At 42.9% G+C, this 27,016-nt stretch overlaps 3 protein-coding genes across 8 annotated transcripts in view; all 3 read right to left on the reverse strand.

Annotated features, from left to right (window-relative positions):
* The window catches only part of LOC113452095 (uncharacterized), a 69,482-nt gene extending 42,727 nt beyond the window's left edge, over window positions 1-26,755 (reverse strand). Inside the window, exon 1 of one of the 3 annotated variants that reach the window (XM_087927714.1) lies at window positions 26,713-26,755. The gene's annotated coding sequence lies outside the window, so the exon portion shown is untranslated. Of the gene's footprint in view, window positions 1-9,736; window positions 9,778-12,883; window positions 12,955-26,712 lie in introns of those variants that run through there. The other 2 variants (XM_087927701.1, XM_087927704.1) reach the window with 2 other exon arrangements.
* The window catches only part of LOC148126653 (uncharacterized), a 46,321-nt gene extending 19,514 nt beyond the window's left edge, over window positions 1-26,807 (reverse strand). The window contains exons 1-4 of one of the 4 annotated variants that reach the window (XM_087927979.1): window positions 26,667-26,807; window positions 20,337-20,419; window positions 18,449-18,575; window positions 14,919-17,699 (exon numbers count right to left, since the gene is read on the reverse strand). In XM_087927979.1, the coding sequence (XP_087784105.1) occupies window positions 15,796-17,699; window positions 18,449-18,575; window positions 20,337-20,419; window positions 26,667-26,733 (2,181 nt within the window). In that variant the 5' untranslated portion in view covers window positions 26,734-26,807 and the 3' untranslated portion in view covers window positions 14,919-15,795. Of the gene's footprint in view, window positions 1-14,918; window positions 17,700-18,448; window positions 18,738-18,905; window positions 18,975-20,336; window positions 20,420-26,666 lie in introns of those variants that run through there. The other 3 variants (XM_087927978.1, XR_015742444.1, XM_087927977.1) reach the window with 3 other exon arrangements.
* LOC148126654 (uncharacterized) lies at window positions 3,560-8,650 on the reverse strand. Its single transcript, XM_087927800.1, has one exon. It carries the CDS (start codon window positions 7,165-7,167, stop codon window positions 4,558-4,560), a length of 2,610 nt encoding a protein of 869 aa, XP_087783926.1. The 5' UTR covers window positions 7,168-8,650; the 3' UTR covers window positions 3,560-4,557.
* Window positions 26,808-27,016: the final 209 nt, after the last annotated feature.

Raw genomic sequence — 27,016 nt, forward strand, 5'->3', positions numbered from 1 at the left:
TAGTTATTACTTTACTTGTTTCTAAGACGCCTGTGTAAGATGTAAGACCCCTGATAAATTTATACGCACAATATGAATACAAGTCTGGTTCACAATTTCAAATGTTTAGAAAAGAAAGTGGTTGCAAGCACGGCCTCCAAGACCCTTCCCAAGTGGATTGAGCACAAGGAGAACAAAATCCTATTTTCAAACTAATACATTTATACCCCCTGCACCACGCACACCATGCCTAACAAGCCCTCCCAACTCCCCCTTATTATCTGAAACTATACGATGAGCTAAACTATAAACTAAAGGGTGAACATGAGATTGTTTTCTATGCATCGGATGTCTTGTCTTGTTTTACTTCAGATGACTGCAAGGAGTATAAATCCTTCTGATAAACCGGTGGATTCTTCTTGGGCTCTTAAGTGTCATCATTGTAGACCAAAAAACAACAAAATGAAAGGAACTTCTAAAAAACAAGTGTGAGAGGCAGGATCAGAAACAGGCTAGGATGGGAGACAGTCATGGAGTCAGCGTGGAGGTTTTAGGCCATTTTATCAGACTAAGTAGGAGTAGAAATGTAGAGAAGGACACTTTTATCTACTGATACATCGAACAAATTAAGTCTTATCTGAGCTGCTCACATCCACCACCCTTTCAGACCAGGGGGAAAAACCTGTCAGGGAATTGCTCAGTAGGTACTCAAATGAAGTCAGAGATACTGACACAAACTTTATATAAATTCATGTTTTATACATTAATATCTATATATATGTGGTATATACACACACTATATATATATTTACAGTAAAATCAATATGTTTACAGTAAAATTGATATGTTTACATCAATATTTACAATAAACAAGATAATCAGGCTAAGATGAGCATCCTGAGGTAAAATTACAGAACACACAGAGGAAAAAAGGCGGGAAACAAGGAAACTTGCCCCTTCACACTCACATTAACCAATCATAGCATAGATTGCCTCATGCAGGAGAAAGCTCCCTCCAACCAATTGTCTGTAATGTGTATTCTGACTCCTTGTACAAACTCCACTGTTCCAGCTACTAAATTCACATAACTTAAGAGCCTCTGTGGTGCAGTGGTTAGAGTGCTGTACTGCAGGCCAGTTCTGCTGATAATAGGCTCCCTGCAACTTGGCAGTTCAAATCCCATCAGGCTCAAGGTTGACTCAGACTTCCATCCTTGCCAGATGGGTAAAATGAAGAATACAAATATTACAGTGCAACCCCACCCGGGGAGGCATTTTTTTCTTATATTTCTTCTTCTATAACAACTAAAAGATATACAATATATTCCAATTGTGCCCTTATCCCCTCCAAAACAACATAAAATCTTGAGTACGTTTATTCCCTTTGCCTTCCGCCAACATTTTTACAAAAATCACCCCATATTTCATTATAATTGTTTGCTTTAATCATCCCTTTTAAAATTTAATTTATGTTAAGTTATTGTGGCCATACTCCAAATTTCATTATACCATTTCTTTCAATATCCCATATTACATCCCCAATATTTAGCCACCACTAATCCAACTGCCATTATCAAATTTACAATCAATTCCTTTTTTGTTTCATTTATATCCTGTTTTTCCACCACCAACAATAATACAATTCTCGGTGAGATATCTAAAGTTATATTCAAAAGTGCTCTAATTTCTCTAAACACAATGTCCCATATTTTTTGTGCACTATCACAATCCCAACACACATGTTTTTATGTTCCAACTTCTTTCTTGCACCTCCAACAAATATTTGTATAGGTACTTTTAGCAAGCCTGTTGTGGTTTCTCTGTCACACTTCCCTACACCCAGGACAGATTTCCTTTCTTTCAGCCCTTTCAATGGAAGAATCTTGGTCATCAGAATGCAGATGTCCACCCTCCCTTATCAAATAATCAGGGAAGATGACAATAACTCTTTTTTCCCAGCTGCGACTTTCCCTTTGGAATAGCCTAGAGCAGAACTGGGGAAGTATGGCCCCTTTTAGGACTGGTGGACTTCAACTCCCAGAGTTCCTGTCACAGCTGGCTCAGGATCTCTGGGAGTGGAAGTCCGCCAGTGATAAAAAGGGCCCATATTGCACATCCCTGGACTAGAGCAATATTTCTTTAGCCTTGGCAGCTTGAAGACATTTGGGCTTCAACTCCCATGGGGAATTCTGGTAGTTAGTCTCCACATATCTTAAAAGTTGCCACGGTTGGGACAGGCTGGTCTACAGGCAAAGGGCGACACCTTTTTAAAAGCACACAATACTTTTTCGATGCACAAGAGGCTTTAAAAACACAATGAAATGAAACAATGAAAAAGAATTCAGGAATGAAATCAACTCAGGCAAAGTCCATCCTGAGGATGAAAGGGCATCGGAAGGAGCCTTTGCCCGATGCTCTCTCCGGAGCGGGCTCGTCCAGAGCAACTCCCCCAAAACAGCAGCTCCTGGGAGGGATCGCCCCCTTTCCCTCCGGCCGCTTTAGCAGCCATTCAACCCGGAGCCTTCCGGACCTGAAACAGCCCCAGAGAGGAAAGAGAAAGTGCCGGGAAACGATCGGGAAGGGCCGGCAGAATCATCTCCCCCAGGAGAAAGTGGGGACGGCAGGAGCGATCTTAGGGGCGTCCCCAGGCGCTGCCTGGAAGGCTCACCTGTCCAGGCATTTCCCCAGGTGGGAAAAGGGGAGGAAGGAGGGAGGGAGGAGCTTCTTACCTGGCGCCCGCAGGAAAGGCGGCTCTGTTCCTCCTTCCAAGAGATGCAAAAGATCCGCTTTCCTGACAGCCTCGCCGGCCACACTTCCTTCCTTCCCGGCCAACGCACGTGGATATCCCGCCAGGAGTTTGGAGAGCCGAAGCCGGAAGCACTTATAGATCCTCCCCTTCGCGTCCAGCTCCTCCCGTTCTCCTAAAGGACGGCGAGCGCCGCCCACTCGGGGCTCCCCCTGCCTGCTCCCCGCTTCCCAGGTCCTGGGAGGGATGGTGAGCTGGGCAGCGAGTCCGTTGCTTCTTCATCCCAGACAGTCGGAGAAACAGGCGGGAGAGGGAGGGGAGGAAGCCCAGGGACGGGAAAAGGGAAGGGGAAGAGGATGCAAGCAGCACACTTAGGAGGGAATCCCCCTTTTGGAAGGAAAGTGGAGTAGGCAGGAAAAGGAGGCTGCCTTCTCCACTGAGTCTAACAGGGCAGTCCTCAAATAACAACACGTCTTCTCAAATGACGAACATTCACGATTTGTGCCATAATAACGAATAATGGCTGCCTCACAAGTAGTCCTCGACTTAGTGACCATCGTTTAGTGGCCCTTGGAAGCTGCAACAGCCTCCCCCCAATTGACTTATGTCCATCACTCACACTAGAGACTGTTGCAGAATCCCACTGGTCACATGATCCAAATTGAGGCACCTGGGAACTGAGTCCCATTTATGACTCTTGTAAGGTCCAGGGGTCACATGATGTCCTCTTGCAACCTTCCCACAAGCAACGTTGATGGGGAAACCAGATTCATTTAACAACCATAGCAAGGAAGGTCACAAAATGGAGCAAATTTCACTTTTCCAAACGTCTCACTTAACAACAGAAGTTGTTGCTCACTTAACAAGTTGTGCTTGTAAGTCAATTATCTCTACAAAATATTTCTCCCAGTTAAACAGCTCCAAGCCTAATGAAGCTGCTTCCAGTTTGCAGAGAAGAGGATCCTGGAGGATTCCCCATTTCCCCCTCAAGAATTGCACTTCCAAAATGGCTGAAAGGAGGAAAGAGATCCTTCTGAACGCAAAGGCACTTTTGGTTTTCCTCACCTTTCCTGCTCCAGGCGCTTTGCCAGATGTGCCCAGCCTCAAATTGAAGATGTTGAAGACAAGATTGGAAGCAAAAGCTTTATTCTGTAGAAAAAGTAACACAAGGAAATCTCCCTCAAAGCCTTCGTACCCCACCAACACCCACTGGAGGGCTTTAGACAGCATTTGCCACACAGTTTGCAAGTCAGAGTTAGAAAGAATTTTCTTATCTCCCTTTATAGCAATTCCTGCCTGTTTTACACTCACATCTTAGCCTTCCTGCATACCGATTTATGTAACACAGAGCTCAGCCAAGCTATTTTTAATCTGTCCTAATGTGCACACAGAGAAACCCCAACACGTTTGTCAATGTTGCTTTGGCAGTAATATAGCATAGCTTTCTTTGACTGTTCCAATTTACAGCCTATGGATGTGAAAGGGAAATCTCCCCAAGGAAATAAAAACATCCAGTTGCCTTTTGATAAAAGCACCTTTGGGGGAAATCGCAGCCTGGATGACAGAGAATCTCCATAGCCATCCGGAAGTGTTAGTTCCCAAATCCCTCCCTCCCTTTGCTGTTCGCATTGACAAAAGTTGATCATTTGTTGTATGTTACGTACACTTGAGAACATATCCATTGGAGACACAGGCCTTGTATGTCCAACCTCACTTAGCCAATGAGAGAATTCCCTTCCCTTCCCATCCCCATTTCTATTTATATATTCTCTTCCATTTCTATTCTTATTTTTCTAATCTTATTTTTCTAATCTTACATGAACGCATTCATATCATTTTTTCCTGCTGTGCAACTTCTTATGTTGATTAAAGTCACTTCTGGTTCTGAAGTTCTTTCCACACTCCACACACTGATACATTTTCTCCTCAGTGTGGATCCTCTTGTGGCTGCCAAGGTGAGTACTACTTCTGAAACTCATGCCACACTCTGTGCACTTATAGGGTTTCTCCCCTGTGTGAATCCTTTTATGGATCGTCAGTGCTCCAGAAGCCCTGAAGTGTTTTCCACACTCCTGGCACTGATAAGGTTTCTCCCCAGTGTGGGTCCTCCTATGTACGACATAGCTTTTTTTTGCACTGAAGCTCTTTCTACAAGTGTGGCATTCATATGGTTTCTCTCCAGTGTGGACCCTTTTGTGGCAAGTGAGGGCCCCCGAATTGGTGAAGCATTTGTCACATTCAGTGCACTTATAGGGTTTCTCCCCTGTGTGGATTCTTTTATGGAGCGTAAGATTCGTGCAGTCTTTGAAACTCTTTCCACACTCGATGCATTTAAACGGTTTCTCCCCTGTGTGGATCCTAATGTGGGAGGTAAGACCGCTACTATTACAATAACATTTTCCACACTCCAGGCATTTATACGGTTGCTCCCCTGAGTGAAGCCTTCTATGTCTCCTGAGTGATTGATTAAGTTTAAAGCTTTTTCCGCACTCATAACATGTATACGGTTTCTCCCCAGTGTGGATTCTCTTGTGCCTACTGACGCAACTACTTGTCCTGAAACTCATGCCACACTCCGTACACTTATACGGTTTCTCCCCTGTGTGGATCCTTGTGTGGATCCTCAGTGCTCCAGAATCACTGAAGCATTTTCCACACTCCTGGCACTGATAAGGTTTCTCCCCAGTGTGGGTCCTGCTATGTATGATATAGCGTTTTTTTTCACTGAAGCTCTTTCCACACGTGTGGCATTCGTATGGTTTCTCCCCAGTATGGAACCTTTTGTGACGATAGAGATTCCCCAAATTAATGAAGGATTTGTCACATTCGGGGCACTTATAAGGCTTTTCACCTGTGTGGATCCTTTTATGGACAATAAGACTATGTGAATTACTGAAGCTCCTCCCACACTTGGTGCATTGATACGGTTTCTCTCCAGTGTGGATTCTTCCATGGGAAGTTAGGTCGCTGGATCTACGGAAGCTGTTTCCACACTCCAGGCATTTGTACGGTTTCTCCCCTGTGTGGGTCTGTTTGTGGGCATAAAGGCCACCAGAATAGGCAAAGCGCTTTCCACACTGCAGGCACGGAAAGGGTTTTTCTCCCGTGTGGATTCTGTGATGGGAAGTAAGGATTGCTGAGGAATGGAAGCGCTTTCCACACTCCATGCATTGAAATGGTTTTTCCCCCGTGTGGATCCTCTCGTGTGACTTAAGATGAACTTTTTGACTGAAGCTTTTTCCACACTCCATGCATGGAAATGATTTTTCCCCCATGTGGATCCTCTCGTGTGACTTAAGATGGACTTTTTGACTGAAGCTTTTTCCACACTCCATGCATTGAAATGGTTTTTCCCCCATGTGGATCCTCTCGTGTGACTTAAGATGAACTTTTTGACTGAAGCTTTTTCCACAGTTCAGGCATTTATAAGGTTTCTCCCCTTTATGCATCTTATTATGTAAGGTTAGAGTGCAGCTTCTTCTAAAGCTTTTTCCACACTCCAGGCATTCATAGGGTTTCTCCCCTGTATGGATCCTCATATGGGAAGTAAGATTACTTGAGGTACTGAAGCATTTTCCACACTCTGTGCATTTATATGGCTTCTCTCCTGTGTGGATCCTCTTATGTAAACTGAAATGGCCTTTACGTGCGAAGCTCTTTCCACACACTGTGCAACAATATGGCTTTTCCCCTGTATGGGTCCTATTATGGCAACTGAGGTAACTTGCAGAGCGGAAGCTCTTCCCACATTCCAGGCATTTACATGATTTCTTCCGAGTGGGGCTTTTTTTCTGGGAATTCGGTTTCTTGCGCTGAGTAAACCTCGTTCTACCCTCCCTGCGTTGGTGCAATTCTTCCTGTTTGTGGAGGCTTTTATGGGAAATAAGGGAGGCACTGCTTCCAAAGGTCTTTCCACAGGGGATGCATTGATGCTGTTGCTTCTCTTCGTGGACCCTCTTGTGTGAATTAAGATGTTTTTTCTGCCTGAAGGTCCTTCCACAATCCAGACATTTGTGTGGATCCTCTGCTTTGTGAATCTTTTCATGTGAAGCAAGACAGCGGCTTGTACCGAAGCTTTCTGCACACTCGGTACATTTGTATGCTTTCCCTCCTTCTTCTATTCTTTCACATAAAGGAGGAGGAAGGTCCCTTCTGGGGTGTTGCCCGCTTTCATCTTGTTTCTCTCCAGCAGGGCTTTGGCAACAGTCACATGATCCAGATTCATCTTGGAGTATTTTCCCACACCTTGAACACGCTTCTTTTTCATGGATATCACCTGTGTCCAATAAGACATTGATATCTGGACAAGGTAGACCAGAGCAATTCTCCAGCTCCCCCGTTAACTGGATTAGCTCAGAACTTGGCTTTCCATACATCTTTCCTACAACTTCCATTTTGTCTTTTGGCAAAGGTGCTGCTGCCTCTTGGCCCGAATCGTCCATCTCCCATCCGTCACCTGGTTGCAACAATAAAAAAAGTTAACACAAATTTTAGTGCAAAAGGGATCAAGCACCATTCCTCTATTTGAACAGTATCAAACTTCTTCCAAACTCCCATTTGTTCCAAACATTGTGCTATATTGGTATTAATGTGGAAAACAGGGTTGTACTCTTTTTTTTACAGAATTGTAAAAAGACATGTTGCCCTGTGAAAAAATACATTGTATCTTATATGATCATAGAAGCCCAGACCAGCACAATACCAAAGAGAAAGAAAAACAAGAAATCCAAGAAGAAACCAGCATGGCTGCACAAAGATCTCTCTGGCAGATTGAAAGAAAAAAGGACAAGTACAAAAAATGGGAAGAAGGACATACAACTAAGGCAGAATATCAGACTTGCAACAAAAGTCAAAGATAATAAATTCTTTTCCCCCCAACATATAGATAAGAAGAAAAAAATCAAGGAAACAGTTAGTCCACTAAAGAGAGAAGAAGGCAAGGAAGTAACAGACAACAGAAAGAAACTCATTCTTTGCATCCGTCTTCACGCAAAAAGAAACTATAGCTCAACCCACCAAAAACTTAACTGTAAAAGACAGACCAGAAATAAAAAAAAAGTTAAAATAAGCAAAAAGAATAGTAAGAGAACACCTGTCTGATCTTGATGAACACAAACCACTGGGACCTGATGGATTACATCCCAGAGTTTTAAAGGCTCTGGCAGAGGTCATCTCAGAACTACTGCACCATATCTTTCAAAACTCTTGGAGCACTGGGGAACTACCAGAAGACTGGAAAAGAGCTGATGTGGTTCCCATCTTCAGAAAAGGAAAAAAACAGACCCAGGGAACTCTAGACCAACCAATCTAACATCAATACCTGGGAAGATACTGGAAAAGATAATAAAAAAACAGATCTGCCAACATCTAGAAACAAGTAAAGTAATAACTAGCAGTCAGCACGGGTTTGTTAAAAACAGACCATGCCAAACCAATCATATTTCATTCTTCAACATAGTGACCAAATTAGTAGACCAGCAAAATACTGTGGACATAATATATTTAGATTTCAGCAAGGCATTCGACAAAGTAGATCACAGCCTACTTCTTAGTAAGCTAGAAAAAAGTGGAATAGATAGCACCACCACTAGATGGACTTGCAACTGGCTGACAAACTGTACTCAATGAGTAGTCCTTAATGGGTCTAAATCTACATGGAGGGAAGTAAGTTATGGGGTGCCACAAGGTTCTGTCTTAGGCCCAGTACTCTTCAGTATCTTCATTAATGACTTAGATAAGGGAATAGAAGGGACACTTAGCAAATTTGCAGATGACACTAAGCTGGCGGTAATAGCTAACACCCAAGAAGATAGGCTCAAGATCCAAATGGATCTTGACAGACTAGAACACTGGGCGGTATCTAACAAAATGAAATTCAATGTAGAGAAAAGTAAAGTCCTACACGTAGGCAAGAAAAATCAATAGTACACATAAAGATGGGTGAAACCAGGATCAATAACAGTAACTGTGAGAGGGATCTTGGAGTCTTAGTGGACAACCAGCTAAATAGGAGCCAGCAGTGAACAGCAGCAGCCAAAAAAGCTAATGCAATCCTAAGTTGTATTAACAGAGGGATACAATCGAGATCAAGTGAGGTAATAATACCACTCTATAAAAACTTAGTAAGACCACACCTAGAGTACTGCATCCAATTTTGTTCACCACATTATAAAAAAGATGTTGAGGCTCTAGAAAGAGTGCAGAGAAGAACAACCAAGATGATTAGGGGACTGGAGACTAAAACATATGAAGAACAGTTACAGGAACTGGGCTTGGCCAATCTAGTAAAGAGAAGGACCAGGGGAGACATGATAGCAGTCTTCCAATATTTGAGGGGATGCCACAGAGAGGAAGGGATCAAGCTATTTTCTAAAGCATCTGTAGGCCAGACAAGGAACAATGGATGGAAACTGAACAAGGAGAGATTTAACTTGGAAATAAGGAGAAACTTTCTGACAGTGAGAACTATCAACCAATGGAACAGCTTGCCCTCGGAAGTTGTGTGAGTGCCATCATTGGAGACCTTCAAGAAGAGATTGGACTGCCATTTGTCAGAAATTGTGTAGGGTCTCCTGTTTGGGCAGGGGGTTGGACTAGATGACCTACAAGATCCCTTCCAACTCTGATTATCTGTTATCTGTATATGTTTGTAATCCCATGAACTAGGTTGATAATTACTCTAGAGACAACCCCTGGGAACTAGGACCATAAAAGGAAAATTGTAAATAACACCAATTTTACCCACTGCAGTGACCCAATGAATCATGCTGAATCAAGGAAAGTGGGGTTCAACACTTAATTTCTGTGCAAAAGTCAAGATTGGACTTTTCTTTTCACCTTGGGCTTTTCACCTCAGGTTTTTAAGGAGAGAGCCACTTGCCTGAAAGGGTATAGGGTCTCCTGCTTGAAACAGGGGGATGGACTAGAAGATCTCCAAGATCCCTTCCAACTGTGATATTCTGTTATTGGGAGATTGGCACATCTGGGGAGGGGAGGGGAGAATCCTCCTACCTGCCTTGGAAGCTCAGCCGCTGTTGATCGTCCATTACAAAGAACTGGGTTCCAGGAGATGAAGACAAGGCCACCAGAGGATCTAGGAGTGGGGAACAAACAGCAAAGGAATAATTGGCTATCAAACATCCTAAGGACATTCTTGAGCATCGAGTGTAAAAGGCTGATTTTAGCCTATTTCTAGGCTAACCAGGGAACCCCTTTATGTGAGTCCTTTGCAGCCACAGCAACAACACACAGAAGCTGGGTGAGAGGAAAACTGAAAGGTGTGGAAGGACCAGGGATTGGATTCAGAGGCAGATTGTCTCAGCCATGAACGTGTGCATTAAAGGACCACAGAGCTTGACCTCCTCCCATATCCAGGGATTTATGCTGAGTTGTAAATCAGGAGTTCTTGGTCTGTCTTGGCACCAACAAAAGAGGCAGAGTCAAACATATACTGGTAGTCCTCGAATTACAACCTTTCATTTAGTGACCATTTGAAGTTATGATGACACTGAAAAAAAGTGACTCATGACTGCTTTTCACATAGCTATTGCAGCATCCCCATACACATGCTATCAAAATTCTGGTGCTTGGCTACTGACTCCTATTTATAACTGTCACAGCATCCTGTGGTCATGTGATCACCTGTTGCCACCTTCTGGCAACCAAAGTCAATAGAGAAGCCAGATTCCCTTCACCATCACTAACTCAACAGCTGTTACTAACTCAACAACTGCAGAGATTCACGTAACAACTGGGGCAAGTAAGGTCGTAAAAGGGGGCAAAACTCACTTAACAACTGCCTGGCTTAGTACCAGAAATGTTGGTCCTAAGTGTGCTGGTAAATCAACTATACCTGTATTCAGGTTTGGAGAAAACTGTGTTCTTTCATAAGGCTACGAAAGACCCTGAATTATTATTTCAGCACACTTTTATATTTAAGTTACTTAAGAATAGAATAGAATTTAGAATAGAATAGAATTCTTTATTGGTCAAGTGTGGTTGGACTTAAAAAGAATTTATTTTGGTGCATATGCTATCTGTGTTCATAAAAAGAAAAGACATATGTCGAGACTACAAAATGGAAGCACAAAACAATTTGTAAACCAACCGGCACACTGCATGTACACCTATGGAAGATAGCTTGATGTTTTTTATGTTTTGTTTGTTTATGTTTGTTTTTAAAAACCAATAAAAATGGTTTTTTTTAAAAAAAAGAATCATAAGTATAATACTTAGCAGTAGTCATAGGGTACAAATAAGCAATGACATCATACTAGGAAACATAATAATAAGCTAGGGACTATCAAATCATACTAGTAAACAGTCAATGAACTGTGGAAAGGGAACTTCATGAAGACAGAGGTGTCACTCAAGCAGGAAAAGCCCAAGGGGAACACCAGGCCAGCCATAAAACAAACTTACATAGGAAAAGGAATCAAATAAAAGGTATTAAAGAAGCCCTTTAGACAAAAGCCCAAGTAATTAAGAAAACTAGACAAATAAGAAAAGAAAACCCTTACAAACACAGGGCATGCCAAATAAGCAAAACAAACAGACAAAAGACACAATATATATATATATATAAATTACAAAAGAGACAGACAGGAGATTGCCACAAAACAAATATAAGAAACCACTGTAAAGCTAAAAGAGATTAGGAAAAACCGATAATACAATCAAACCACCCCACAGAGTTTGCCTCCCGCACTCTGCGGAGTTTGTCCTCTGGCGGGAATATAGACAAATTCCGACAGGATTTGAAACATTAAACACAAATACAAACATTCACACACAAAAGGAGAAAAGGGTATAAAGAACCAGGGACTTATCATACAAAGCTAGCTAGCCCAGGAAGGCAGACTTCTTGCTGTTCTCCGCCTTCCTGAAAAAATAAAAAAAACCAGCTTTCAAGCAGTTGTCCGTATTCTTGTGCCGGAGCTCTCCCAGCGGGAAAATTGAATCCTTGAAGGAAAGGCATTTTGCCACCTTTCAACAGAACATTGTGAGGTTGCAAGCAATGAAGTTACATTCATACATTCATAAGTGGGAGGAGAAGGGTGAAAGGAAGGATGACAAGATTAATAGTAATAGTCGTGCAAATTAGTAAATAGTTGGACAGTGTTGAGGGAATTGTTTGTTTAGCAGAGTGATGGCGTTTGGGAAAAAACTGTCCTTGTGTCTACTTGTTCTGTTGTTCAGTGCTCTGTAGCATCGTTTTAGGGTAATTTAAGGAGGAAATACAGCTGGTTGGTTGACAGGAGATACACTAAGGAAAGTACCAAAATAGCCATGCGGATATCCTGCACCAATAAGTACTTTTAGCAAGTCTGTTGTGGTTCCTATGTCACCCTGCCCTACACTCAGGACAGATTTCCTTTCTTTCAGCCCTTTCAATGGAAGAATCTTGGTCCTCAGAACCTGGATGTCCACCCTCCCTTATCAGATAATCAGGGAAGATGACAAAAACTCTTTTTTCCTAGCTGGGACTTTCCCTTTGGAATAGCCTAGAGCAGAACTGGGGAAGTATGGCCATTTTTAGGACTGGTGGACTTCAACTCCCAGAATTCCTGACACAGCTGGGTCAGGAACTCTGGGAATGGAAGTCCACATGGCATAAAGTTGCCACGGTTGAGAAACAATGGCCCACAGGAAAAGGGCGACCCCTTTTTAAATGCACACAAGTCTTTTTAAATGCACACAAGGCTTTAAAAACACAGTGAAATGAAACAGTGAAAAGGAATTCAGGGACGAAAGAAATTCAGGCAAAAACCATCCTGGGGATGAAAGGGCATCGGAAGGAGCCTTTGCCCGATGCTCTCTCCGGAGGGGGCTCGTCCAGAGCAACTCCCCGAAACAGCGGCTCCTGGGAGGGATCGCCCCCTTTCCCTCCGGCCGCTTTAGCAGCCATTCAACCCGGAGCCTTCCGGACCTGAAACAGCCCCAGAGGGGAAGAGAAAGTGCCGGGAAACGATCTGGAAGGGCTGGCAGAATCATCTCCCCCAGGAGAAAGTGGGGACGGCAGGAGCGATCTTAGGGGCGCCCCCAGACGCTGCCTGGAAGGCTCACCTGTCCAGGCATTTCCCCAGGTGGGAAAAGAGGAGGAAGGAGGGAGAGAGGAAGGGAGAAAGGAAGGAAGGAAGGAAGGAGGAAGGTTCTTACCTGGCGCTCAAAAGGAAACAGGCGGCTCTGTTCTTCGTCCGGACTCCGCTCCCCAAGAGATGCGCGCACGATCCGCTTTCCTCGCAGCCCCGCCGGCCACGCTTCCTCCCTCCCTCCCTTCCCGCCGCCGCACGTGGATCCCCCTTCTCGGGAGAGCCCCGGCCAGGACTTCGCAGAGCCCAAGCAGGAAACGTTTACAGTTCCCTCCCCTCCCCGTCCAGCTCCTCCCATTGTCGAAAAGGCCGAAGGCGCCGCCCACTCGGGACTTCCCCGGCCTGCCCGCCCACCTTCTGCCCCGGGGGAATCGGTCCCCATTGGGAGGGTCAGCTGGGCAGGGAGTCCAGGGCTGCTTCTCCTGAGGCAGTCAGAGAAAGGGGGGGGGGGGGACGACGCCCAGGGACGGGAGGAGGGAAGGGAAGGGGATGCGGAGCATCAAAGTTAGGTGGTAATTACAGAATAACAGGGCTGGGATGGCACCTTGGAGGTCTTGTAGTCCAACCCCCTGCTTAGGCTGGAAACCCTGTAGTACCATCACAGGCAAAGGGTTGTCCAATCTCCTCCTTCAAAACTCCTCCTTTTGTCAGGAAAAGGGAGTCTGCATGCGCTTATTCTGACAGGGGAGTCCTTAACTTACAAGGTATTTCCATAGAACTATGAACAATCAGGATTCTCCCTTAATAACAAATACTCCATTGCGCCTTTGCAAGCAGTCCTGGACTCAGAACCATCCGTTTAGTTCGAAGTTCCAAAGGGCATCAAAAAAAGTGATTTAGGATGCTTTTTCCCACTCAAGAAGGCCAATGGCAGCATCCCCATGGTCAGATGGTCAAAATTCAGCCGTTTGGCAACCGACTCGTATTTATGACGGTTGCACTGTCCCCGGGTCATGGGATCGTCTTTTGCAACCTTCGGACAAGAAACGGGGGAGCCAGATTTTCTGAACAACTTCCCCCTCAAGAATTGCGCTTCCAAAAATGGCTGAAAGGAGGAAAGAGATCCTTCTGAACTCAAAGGCAACCCCAGCAAGAAATATCCTAAAATGCCACAAAAATTCACTTACCAAATGTCCCACTTAGAAATGGAAATTTTGCACAGAATGGCAGTTGTAAGAGGAGGACAACCCGTGTCTGAAGGGTCCATGGGGTCCGCCTGAGAGCAAGGCAACTTTGAGATGTATTAGACAACCACAATTCAGTCCAAAGTTTCTTACCCCAAAAGAGGAGAATTAAGGTAAAAGGGGGATTTTTTCCTGCTTTTTTCTGATACTGTTCCTAATAAATGCAGAACCATTTATTTATCCGTAAGAGAGTCACACTAACCCTTCCATTTTGAAGCTGAAGAAAACCTCTGAGCTAGGAAATATTTAATGATTTAATGGTTTAAAAAGACTGAGGTAAAAAATTGTTTAAAAACTAATTAAAAGGTCTGAGGGGGGAAATATTTAATCCCTCCATTTAAAAGTATTTGAAGTTCAGAAGAAAAACTACTTCTACACAGTACAGAGGGTCCTTGACTTACAACATTTCGTTTACTGACCATTCGAAGTTACAGTGGCACTGAAAAAAGTGCGTTACAACAAGTTTTCGCACTCACGACCGTTCAAGCATCCCCACGGTCACATGATCAAAATCCAGACACTTGGGGACTGACTCGCATTTATGACGGTTTCAATGTCCCGGGGTCAGGAGATCCCCTTTTGCAACCTGCTGACAAGCAACGTCAATGGGAAAACCAGATCCGCTTAACAACCATGTTGCTAATTTAACAACTCTGGGGATTCACTGAACAACTGTGGCAAGAGAGGTCACAAAATGGAGCAAACTTCACTTAACAAACCTGTCACTCAAAAACAAAAATTTGGGGCTCACTTGTGTCGTAAATCAAAGACTACCTGTGCAAAATATTTCTCCTAGTCAAGTGCAGGCTGGATACGTTGCGTGCTCATAGACCGGCCTCTCCCTGGTTTAGCAGAGGGGAAGAAATTCCCAATATGTCATGTGAGACCATGAGTTTCACCCCCGATACAGATCCTGCTTCACGTTTGCAGGGATTCTGGCATATTCGCCATTTCCTCCTCAAGAATTGCACTTCCGGCGTGGTTGAAAGAAGGAAAAAGATTGTCCTGAACAAAAAGGCCCTTTTGGTTTTCGTTACCTTTCCTGCCCCAACGTTGAGTCCGTTAGCAGATATGCCAAGGCCTCAAACGGAACACATGGAAGAGAAGGTTGTAAGGAAAAACTTTATTGTGCAGAAAAAGTAAGCAAAGGGTATCTCCCCCACCCCGTACCTCTCTGTCTATGAGAAAGGAAAGGGGAAGATGTGGAAAGGAAAAAGGCAAAGGCTTCCGACTCCCTTTGGATCAGTGATAACATCAAAGCAAAATGTTTTAGTTTTACATACCGTGTTTCTCAAAAAATAAGACCCATTCTTATACTCTCTTCCACACCAAGACTTACCTAAGGACTACTGCAGCCACGTCTCCCCGCCCCAATATCTATCACGCCACTACTCAGATTCTTCTGCATTGTGTATGGTGCCATTGCGCGCTTGAGTAGTGGCAGCAGCACAAGAGCTCTGTGGCGTTCTGCTGTTAGTGGCAGCATAGGCATGTAGAGCAATATGGCGTCTGGCCACGAGCGACGGCACTAGCGCGATGAGTCAGGTGGGGTTTTGCTGTGAGCGGCGGCACTGGTGCCAGAAGCCACGCAGCATCTGCGTGCAAGCTGCCGAAAGCGGCTGCAAAAGAAAGACAGCAGCGCAACAGATGTCGGGGTATGGGAGGTCTAATTGTGGCAGTCCTCAGGTAAGTGGGTAAGGGGTGCATGAGGCAGGTCCACCCATCCCCACCCTATCTTGATTTTTACGTCTTATGTCATCATTTCCTACTGTGTCTTTTCTTATGGTAATTAAAATTATTCCAGGTTCTGAACTTTTTTCCACTCCACACACTGATAGGGCTTCTCCCCTTTGTGGATTCTTTTATGGCACTTAAGATTCTTGCCGTTACTAAAACCCTTTCCACACTCAATGCATTTAAATGGCTTCTCTCCTGTGTGGATCCCGTTGTGGGAGGTAAGACTGACACTATCATTATAACATTTCCCACACTCCAGGCATTTATAGGGTTTCTCCCCTAAGTGAAGCCTTGTATGCATCCTGAGTGAATTATTATATCTAAAGCTTTTCCCGCACTCATGACATGTATACGGTTTCTCCCCAGTGTGGATCCTCTTATGGACACCAAGGTAACTACTTGTCCTGAAATTCATGCCACACTCCGTGCACTTGTAGGGTTTCTCCCCTGTGTGAATCCTCTTGTGGTTACCAAGGACACGACTTCTGCTGAAACTCATGTCACACTCTGTGCACTTATAGGGTTTCTCCCCTGTGTGGATCCTTGTATGGATCCTCAGTTCTCGAGAATCACTTAAGCATTTTCCACACTCCTGGCACTGATATGGTTTCTCCCCAGTGTGGGTCCTGCTATGTACATTACAGCTTTGTTTTGCCCTGAATCTCTTTCCACATGTGCGGCATTCGTATGGTTTCTCCCCAGTGTGGATCCTTTTGTGACAAGTGAGGGACCATGATTTGTTGAAGCATTTGTCACATTTGGAGCACTTATAGGGCTTTTCACCCGTGTGGGTCCTTTTATGGAGAGTAAGATTATGTGAATTAGTGAAGCACTTCCCACACTCGGTGCATTGATATGGTTTCTCTCCATGATGGATTGTTCTATGGAACGTTAGGTGGCTGCATTTAAGGAAGCTTTTTCCACACTCCGTGCATTGAAATGGTTTTTCCCTCGTGTGGATCCTGTCGTGTAACTTAAGATAACCTTTTTGACTGAAGCTTTTTCCACAGTGCAGGCATTTATAAGGTTTCTCCCCTTTATGTATCTTGTTATGTAAATTTAGCACATCACGTCTATTGAAGCTTTTTCCACACTCCAGGCATTCATAGGGCTTCTCCCCTGTGTGGATCCTCTTATGTACATTGAAATGGCCATTTTGGGTGAAGCTCTTTCCACACACCGTGCAATGATATGGCTTTTCCCCTGTATGGGTCCTATTATGGCAAGTGAGGTCACTTGCAGAGCGGAAGCTCTTCCCACATTCCAGGCATTTATATGATTTCTTCCCAGTGGGGCTTTTTTTCAGGGAATTCAGTTCCTTGCTCTGAGTAAACCTCATTCTACCCTCCCTGCATTGATCCAACTTCTCCTCTCTGTGGAGGCTTTGATGGGGAGTAAGGGAGGCGCTGCTTCCGACGGTCTTTCCACAGGGGATGTATTGATGCTGCTTCCTGTCTTCGTGAACCCTCTTATGTGAATTAAGATGATTTTTCTGCCTGAAGGTCCTTCCACAATCCAGACATTTATGTGGCTCCTCTGCTTTGTGAATCTTTTTATGTGAAGCAAGAGAGCGGCTTGTACCGAAGCTTTCTGCACACTCTGTACATTTGTACGTTTTTCCTTTTATTCTTTCATGTAAAGGAGGAGGAAGGTCCCTTCTAAGGTGTTGCCTGCTTTCATCTTGTTTATCTCCAGCAGGGCTTTCACCACAGTCACATAATCCAGATTCATCACAGAGGGTTTTCCCACACCTTGAACACACTTGTTTTTCATGGCAATCATTTGTGTCCAATAAGACATTGGTGTCTGGACAAGGTAAACCACAGCAGTTCTCCAGCTCCCCCGTGAAGTTGTTTTCCTCCAAACTTGGCTTTCCATACATTTTTTCTGCAACTTCCTTTTTGTCTTTTGGCAAAGGTGCTGCTGCCTCTTGGCCAGAATCCTCCATCTCCCGTCCATCTCCTGGTTGCAACAATAAAAAAAGAGAAGTTAAGACAAACTTTAGTGCGAAAGCGATCAAGCACCAATCTCTATTTGAACAGTATCAAACTTCTTCCAAACTCCCATTTGTTCAAAACATTGTGCTGTATTGGTATTAATGTGGGAAACAGAATTGTATTGTTTTTACAGAATTGTAAAAAGACATGTTGGCCTGTGAACAAAATACATTGTATATATTTCTAATTCTCATGAACTAGGCTGAAGCTTGAGGATTGTATGTAGGAGCTAGGATTAGAGGCCTCTGCTATGCTGGAATCCAGCCATAACCAGATTTCATTGATATGATAGTTACTCCAGAGACAACCCCTGGGAACTAGGACCGTAAAAGGAAATTTGTAAATAAGGGCAGGGGGAGATGGAATTAGAGTCGTGGGAGATGTAATCAGGGGCGGAGATAATGTATTCACTTTAGACACTTTGGATAGGTTGTGACATCATTATTACTAAGCCAATGAAGAAGAGGTGGAAGGTAATTTGGTAACAGTGCTTGAGAATATAAGGCAAATGTATTGATGGTTAGGGTGTATACAGTGTACCTGCGTGTGTGAGGTTCACGCACCTTGCAAAGAGAATAAAATTACCATTGTTTTCTCTTGAAAGTTTTGGCTGGTGATTGTTTATTTCCAAACTAGACAACAAATCCCATATTAAGATGACATAAGATTTGACGTTTGGCTAATAAATATCAGAACCTTAACAGAATCCCTCACCTAATGAGGCAATGTTCCTCTTGTTTTCCAGCATGACCTCTCTGTACAGGGCTTTTTGCTCAGAGTCCAGCAGGGCCCATTCCTCCATGGAGAAAAACACAGCTACATCCTCAAATGATACCAAATCCTGACACAGGAAGGGGAAAAAAAGCACAACAAATTCCATGAATATTCCTAACAATGAACACTCCAATGGATTACATGCAAGTCTTCTTCTTAATGAGAAACCTCCACAGTTTTCAATTAGGGCAAAGGAGCATGTAGGATATTGAATTTAGTAGCTGGAAGAGTAAAGGCTACAATAGGCCGGAACACAATTGTAACTGATTAGTTAGAGAGAGCTGACTCATGCCAGATGCAATCCACGCAATGATTGGTTGCTGTAAGTAGAAAGGGGGCGTTTCCCTTTTTTCCCACCATTTTTCCCTCTCTGTTCTGTATGATGCTTTAGATTTACCTCATGATGTTCCTCTGTTTTCCTGACTATCTTACGTTCTTCCTTTTGTGGATGGTGACAAAGACTGCTATAAATTTGCATGTTAAATATATTTTTGTTTATATAAAGGACTACAAGTCCAGATTATGTATCTCTTGACTTCATCTGGACAGCTGCTTGCAATTCCTTGACAGAACATCTCCTCTGGAGAACTTTTATAAAAACAAAGTGCCTCTGGCTAGAGATAATTCTAGTAAATGTTTTATTGGTTTGGCTGATTCCACAGGAGCAGCAACCTCAAATTACTTTGCTTTCCGCTGATGGGCTAGACTTTGGGTAAGTTGGCTAAACCCAACACCAATTTTAACCACTACGGTGACCTGATGAATCATGCCGAATCAAGGGAAGTGGAGTTCAACATTTAACTTCCGTGCAAAAGTCAAGCTTGGACTTTTCTTTTCACCTTGGGCTTAGTATTAGCATTGCTTTATAAAACCTTAGTAAGGCCACACCTGGAATACTGTATTCAGATTTGGTCACCACATTACAAAAAAGATGTTCAAGTTTTGGAAGAAGTGCAGAGAAGAGCAACTAAGATAATTAAAGGCCTGGAGACTAAAACATATGAAAAACAGTTGCAGGAACTGGATATGGCCAGTTTAGAGAAAAGAAGGACCAGGGGAGAAATGATAGCAGTATTCCATTATTTCTGGGGCTGCCCCAAACAAGAGGGGGCTCAACTTATTTTCCAAAGCACCAGAAGGCAGGAGAAGAAAAAATGGATGAATCTAATTGTGGATAAAGGCAACCTGGAATTAAGAAGAAACTCCCTGACAGTGAGAACAATTAACTAATGGAACAGTTTGCCTTCAGAAGTTTTGGGCTGGAGGTTTTTAAGGAGAGACTGGACAGCCACTTGTCTGAAAGGCTATAGGGTCTCCTGCTTGAAAAGGGGGGATGGACTAGAAGATCTCCAAGATCTCTTCCATTGTGATATTCTGTTATTGGGAGATTGGCACACCTGGCGAGAGGACGGGAGAATCCTCCTACTGTCAACTCATAAAACACTACTATGCTTATTTTAGAGTTGCCACGATCAGACGTTGGGAAGGGGGAGGAAATTTGAAAGAGCAATGCAGCAGTTTGGCATCGAACGTGCATTCCATTCAAGTCTTGCAGAGATAGTAACCAAGCGACAAAACTCTCTAATTGGAGAACGTGATTGATGACTCTTGGCTGCCAACGTGTTTCATTGGAGAATATGAATTATGATACACCCAGAGGGGTGGAGGAAAAACAGGGTTAAAGGTGACAGTGAATTACATGTCTCAAGAGTCGGCTACATCCAAGTCATACCGCCATGTTAACTTCTAATAAATCAACGGAAATTTTTGAAGCTGGGCTCGAGACTCAAGATTTAATTAGGGTAACTGCCGGAATCCTGACACCTACCTGCATTGGAAACTCAACCGCTGTTGATCCTCCACTACGAAGAACTGAGGTTCCAGGTGATGAAGACAAGGCCATGAGAGGGTCTAGGAATGGGGAAGAAAGCAGCAAAGGAATAATTGACTATCAAACATCCTAAGGATATTCTTGAACATACAGTGCAAAAGGCTGATTTTAGCCTATTTCTTGGCTAACTAGGGAACCTCTTTATGCGAGTCCTTTGGAGCCACAGCAACAACACACAGAAGCTCATCCTGGGTGAGAGGAAAACCGAAAGGTTTGGAAGAACCAGGGACTGGATTCAGAGGCAGATTATCTCAGCCATGTATGTATGCATTAAAGGACCACAGAGCTCGACCTCCTCCCATATCCAGGGAGTTGTGCTGATAACACAACTGTTATCAGGAATACCTGGTCTGGCTTGGCACCAACAAGAAAGGCAGAGTCCAATTCTCTCTGAGTCACACATATACTGGTAGTCGTCAAATTACTACCTTTCATTTTGTGACCATTTGAACTTATGATGCCACTGAAAAATGACACATGGCTGCTTTTCACACAGCTACTGCAGAATCTCCACACTCACACCATCAAAATTCAGTTACTTTAGAATAGAATAGAATAGAATAGAATAGAATAGAATAGAATAGAATAGAATAGAACAGAACAAGACTTCCAGTTGGGTGCTGTGTTGGTGCGGAGCTGAAGAGCAGATTGCCGCTGTGAAAGATTCCGATTTTCGCTAGTTGGTGGCTTTTTGGAGCATATCAGACCCCAGAGGGGTAGGCAAAAGAAAGGGGAAGACACAGAGGTTTTGGGGAGGTGCCGCGATCCCAGAGACTGGAAGAACCCCTCAAAATCCAACAGCAGAAGTGGGAGATTGTGACGACTGTGATGAACGGAACCAGAGACGCAGCAGCCCAGCCGATTAAAAGAAGCAAAGAGGGGGAAACAGCAGGCTGAGCCCTGGAAAGGTGTATTTAAAGAAGAATTCCGGAATATTCGTGTATATTGTGAAGGAAGCTCCAATCTGAATGGTGTGGTGAAGCGGCGGAACTATTGACAGGAGCACTGACCAGAACAATGGCAGAGATTTATGCTGACTAATGGAATCGTGAAACTTGAGGAGACGAAGGGTGAGACAATAACACTTGCTCTGTGAGTTGAGGAGCGAATTATAGAACTAGATTGTTTGTTTATTTGAGAATTGGGGAAAGAAAGAAAAAGAAGTGAAAGTGATTAAGTGGTATGGGAAACTGAAAGGACAGTTAAGAGTGTAAAATTTGGAAAAGAACTCTTGACACATTGAAAGATCGGAGGAAAGGACTGGGGAAAAGAAACTTTAACTTGATAAATATTAATAGACAATTCTGACAATAAAATAAGGAAGATCTACCTAAGATCCATAAGTGGAACTGTGACTGTGTGGGAGTAGAAGAATAAAAGAGTAAGAAGAAAATATACAAATAGAAAGAAGTAACGAAACGGAGAAAGTGACTGTACAATTTGGAATGAGGACATTTTGAATCAAGAGTTGTAGTAAGATATTTAACAAAAAGACCTTGGATTTGACTTAAAAGATACTGGTAGAACATAAATTTATTTAAGTGACTTTGGTAGAAAATTAATTTGATAGAGGTAAATACGTTAGAAATTTGAATACAGAATATTGCTTAATACTGACTGAACTTTTTTGATTAATTGAATGGTTGTTGGAAAGTGATTGTATAAGCATATAAATTAGATGCTCAAAGAATATATAATACTATTATCCTCATCTTATTGTTAATTACTGATAAATTATATTAATCAGTTTCTGTTTAAAAACAATACATAAGAAATTTTTTAAAAAAAGAAATTAGATTCATTTACTCCGATTAAATATATAACCTTAAGGAAATAGATAAATTCATATATATAGGAATTCAAATATATTAATGAACTGAGTGCTTTAACTATTTATATTAATTAATTAATTATATAGAACTGTTGTTTTCTGATTATATTTATACTTATTTAATTATGTTTATAGTGGATTAAATATATCTATATTGGATTAATATTTAACTTTTTAAACCTTAGAATATTTGAGTACCTAAAAAATAGAAATAAGATTTGACTGGGACTATCTATAATAGAAAATTCTTAATTAACAATATATGTATTAATACGTATACTGAATTCAAAGGAGGGGACAATATAACTCTACTAGGGATAGTTGATGATGGATTGAAGAGAGCTCCTACAAATAGTTAAAATGGCAACAATAACTACAACTGCAAAATCAGGGAAGAAACCTACAACAGTGACATCTTCACCTCTGAGACAGAGATCGATTGATGCAATGTTATTGGCGGAAAAGACAAACTCTGCCCAAAGTTTGCAGACAGTACAGTCAACACTTGCTATGATGCAGGAAATGATGGTAAAAACACAAGAAATGATAGCGAGGAATCACGAAGACATGAAATTAGAAATGAGAACAGAAATAGGAGGAGTGAAGAATGATACAAAATCTGGATAATAAAATTGGAAAGATGCACGAGGCAATGACAAAAAATGAACAAAAATTAAACACAATAGAGGCAAGAACTGAGGTGGTAGAAAAGAGATTAGAGGAATCGGAACAAAATTGAAAAGTCTTAATACTGTGAACTTCGAGATTCTGTGGTGCATATAGAATTAGAAAAAGCATCATTTTATTTGAGATTCCAGAACGTTGTTGAAGATAGAAAGGAAGACCTATGTGAAATAATGGTGAATTTAATAACAACAGCTCTACAGAAAGACAAATAGGAAATCGAAAATGACATCAATGAGGTTTATAGAGTATACACACATTATACCTGAAGACACAGACTACCCCGAGAAGTTCACATCTGATTTGCGAGAAAGACGATACAAGACATGCTATACAGTAAGACCAGAAATGAGCCACTGATATATAAAGATCACGAGGTGGTAACGTTGAAGCAAATACCCAGGAAATTCAGGGAGCAAAGAAGGGGCTACCAGTTTCTGTCATCTCAGTTAATCAAGAATGGTATACCATTCAGATGGCTCACCTCAGAAGGGCTCCTAGTAGTATGGCAGGACAAAAAATATAAAATTGATACAATAGAGAAAGCACATCAGTTTCGTGAACAATATCTGGGACCTGAGGAAGAACATGAAAGTGGAGAAGATTCAAATACGAGAAGTCAGGAAGAACAATTCTCCAAAGAGGAAGAATATGTAACACAGTTAGAATCTCAGAAACTCAGAGAAGAATTAGAGGACAACTGACCAAGAACAAGAGAACCCAGAACAAGGACAGAAATAAAAAATGCTCTACACAGACAGTAACACGAACAGAGGAATTACCCTATTCTCAGTTAACATCAATGGTTTAAACTCATCATTAAAAAGAAAACAGTCATTTGAAAAACTTGAAAAACAAAATGCAGACGTAACTTGTATACAAGAAGTACAATTATAGATAAACAGGCACACCTTCTAAAGGATATTAATTTAGGTAAAAGGTATTGGGCTCTTTCAAATCAAAGAAAAAGGGGTATTGTAGTATATGTAAAAGATTGGCTGCAACACAAACAAGTATATAAGGATGATGAAGGGAGAATAGAAATTTATATTTATATAAATATTTATAGAAATAATACTAAATCAGAAAAAGATTTTATTAGCTACAGTATATGCCCCGAATATAAATCAAAAAGAATTCTATACCAAACTCCATCACAAGATAATAGAAACTGAATATACAAGTATATGTATTGTAGGAGATTTAAATGCTGTTTCAGACAAGGATAAACACTATAGAAGTTCCCCCCAAAAAATAAAAATAAAAGGAGACTATTCCCATCTTCTTTTAACAACATGGTGAGGGAATTAAATTTGAAGGATGTGTGGAGAGAATTGTATCCAACTAAAAAGCAATACACTTTCTTTTCCAATCCCCACCACTCTTGGTTCAGAATAGATCAGATATGGATGGACCCAGGCTTAATGGAAAATATTGAAAATATACAGATCTTGCTGAATGCATGGGCTGACCATAATCCTGTTTGGGGAAAAAACTGTCCTTGTGTCTAGTTGTTCTGTTGTGCAGTGCTCTGTAGCATCGTTTTGAGGGTAATTTAAGCAGGAAATACAGCTGGTTGGTTGACAGGAGATACACTAAGGAAAGTACCAAAATAGCCATGCTGACATCCTATAGCAATAAAGACTTTTAGCAAGGCTGTTGTGGTTCCTCTGTCACCCTTCCCTACACCCAGGACAGATTTCCTTTCTTTCAGCCCTTTCAATGGAAGAATCTTGGTCCTCAGAATCCGGATGTCCACCCTCCCTTATCAGATAATCAGGGAAGATGACAAAAAGTCTTTTTTTCCTAGCTGGGATTTTCCCTTTGGAATAGCCTACAGCAAAAGTGAGGAAGTATGGCCCCTTTTAGGACTGGTGGACTTCAACTCCCAGAATTCCTGACACAGCTGGCTCAAGAACTCTGGGAGTGGAAGTCCACATGTCATACAGTTGCCACGGTTGAGAAACAATAGTGCACAGGAAAAGGGTGACCCCTTTTTAAATGCACATAAGTCTTTTTAAATGCACACAAGGCTTTAAAAACACAGTTGAGGAAAGGAAAAAGAAGCCTCGCCCTTTAAGGGATAGGCAAAGTTCTTTCCTTTTGTGGATTCAAATTTCCCTGCTGGGAGGTTTTAATGCAAAATGATTTGGTCAGCTGCATTGAAAGTCAGTATCAGTTTATTAATAGGAAGGCAGATAAGAAGAAATCTCACAGCATTCCTAGGATTAATCTAATAAGTAGGAAAACCTCTCTCTTATACACTTCAGGTTCTTTGATTTGTAAGCGAAGTCTTTGATTTATGTGTGTTGAATTCCTGTCTCTTTGAGATTGGGATCTCTTCCTGGGATCTGGATAGGAAGTAATTGTTTTACAGTCCAATCTGTTTTTCCCTGATCCTTTGTAGCTATCAGTTTGCACCTGGTTGCAATATCTTGAGTTTCCTGTTACGCTGTTTGCTTTTCACAAGTTTTTTTTTTTTGTAGCTTGCTATCTATTTGATTTCTATGGGAAAGGATCCTAGCTAGTTTGTAGGATTTTTCCTCCTCTGTATTTCATGCCTGGAATTTTCTCCTACCTTTGTTGTGAAAAGTAAGCTGGCTCCAGCTATTTTAATAGCCCTACTTGACAAAGGGTGGGGGCTGATGGAGCTGACCCTGCATGTGTTTTCACCTTTTCCTTTCTTTTTCTTTTCTTTTTTTAGGGGAATTTCCTTCACCTTCTAATGTTTTCCTAGAAGAGAGGGGAATCATAACTTCCAACACAGTTAAACTGTGAAAAGGAATTCAGGGACTAAAGAAACTCAGGCAAAGTCCATCCTGAGGATGAAAGGAGCAATATTTCTTCAGCCTTGGCAACGGTTAAGATATGGGGATTTTCAACACACGTGGGAAATTCTGGGAGTGGAATCCCACAAATCACAAGATTGCCCAGGCTGAGAAACAATGGCCCACAGGAAAGAGCGACGCCTCTTTAAATGCACCCAAAAATGCAGTTCAATTGAACGATGGGAACGAGGAAAGGAAGGCGGGCGAAGAGATGGAAGGGCGTCCGGAGGAGCCTTGAGCCGATGCTCTCTCCGGAGGGGGCTCGTCTGGAGCGGCTCCCCGAAACAGCAGCGCCTGGGAGGGATCGCCCCCCTTTTCTCCCCGCCGGTTTCGCAGCCCTTCAACTCCGAGCCTCCTGGGTGTGAAACGGCCCCAGAGCAAAGGAAGCGACGGGAAACGGTCAGGAAGGGCCGGCAGAAAAGAAAGGAGAATAAGAATCATCTCCCCCAGGAGGAAGTGGGGGCGGCAGCAGCGATCTTAGCAGCGCCCCAAGAAGCTGCCTGGAAGGCTCACCTGTCCCGGCATTTCCCAGGAAGGAGGGAGGGAGGGAGGGAGGGAGGGAAGGAAGGAAAGGAAGGAAGGAAGGAAGAAAGAAAGAAAGAAAGAAAGAAAGAAAGAAAGAAAGAAAGAAAGAAAGAAAGAAAGAAAGAAAGAAAGAAAGAAAGAAAGAGAGAGAAGTGGGGACGGCAGCAGCGATCTTAGCAGCGCCCCAAGAAGCTGCCTGGAAGGCTCACCTGTCCCGGCATTTCCCAGGAAGGAGGAAGGGAGGGAGGAAGGAAGGAATGGAGAGAGAGAGAGAGAGAGAAGGAGAAAGAAAGAAGAAAGAAGAAAGAAAGAAAAGAAAGAAAGAAAGAAAGAAAGAAAGAAGTGGGGACGGCAGCAGCGATCTTAGCAGCGCCCCAAGAAGCTGCACGAAAGGCTCACCTGTCCCGGCATTTCCCAGGAAAGAAGGAAGGAAGGAGCTTCTAACCTGGCGCTCGATAGGAAACATGCGGCTTTTTCCTCGCCCAGACTCCGCTCCCCAAGAGATGCGGACAGGAAAGGATCTTCCTTCCTTCCTTCCCGGCCACGCACGTGGATCCAGTCAGGAGTTTGCGGAGCCCAGGTGGCAAGCGCTTATAGCTCCTCCCCTCTCCGTCTAGCTCCTCCCATTCTCTACACCGCGGACAGCGCCGCCCACTCGGGGGGGTCCCGGGTGGGATGGTGAGCTGGGCCAGGAGTCCATTGCTTCTTTGGCCCGGGCATCCAGAGAAAGGGGAGAGAGAGAGGGAGGG

Source organism: Pseudonaja textilis, chromosome 2, assembly GCF_049901715.1.
Source record: "Pseudonaja textilis isolate UNSWEBS1 chromosome 2, rPseTex1.2, whole genome shotgun sequence".
NCBI classification, from domain to species: domain Eukaryota; kingdom Metazoa; phylum Chordata; class Lepidosauria; order Squamata; family Elapidae; genus Pseudonaja; species Pseudonaja textilis.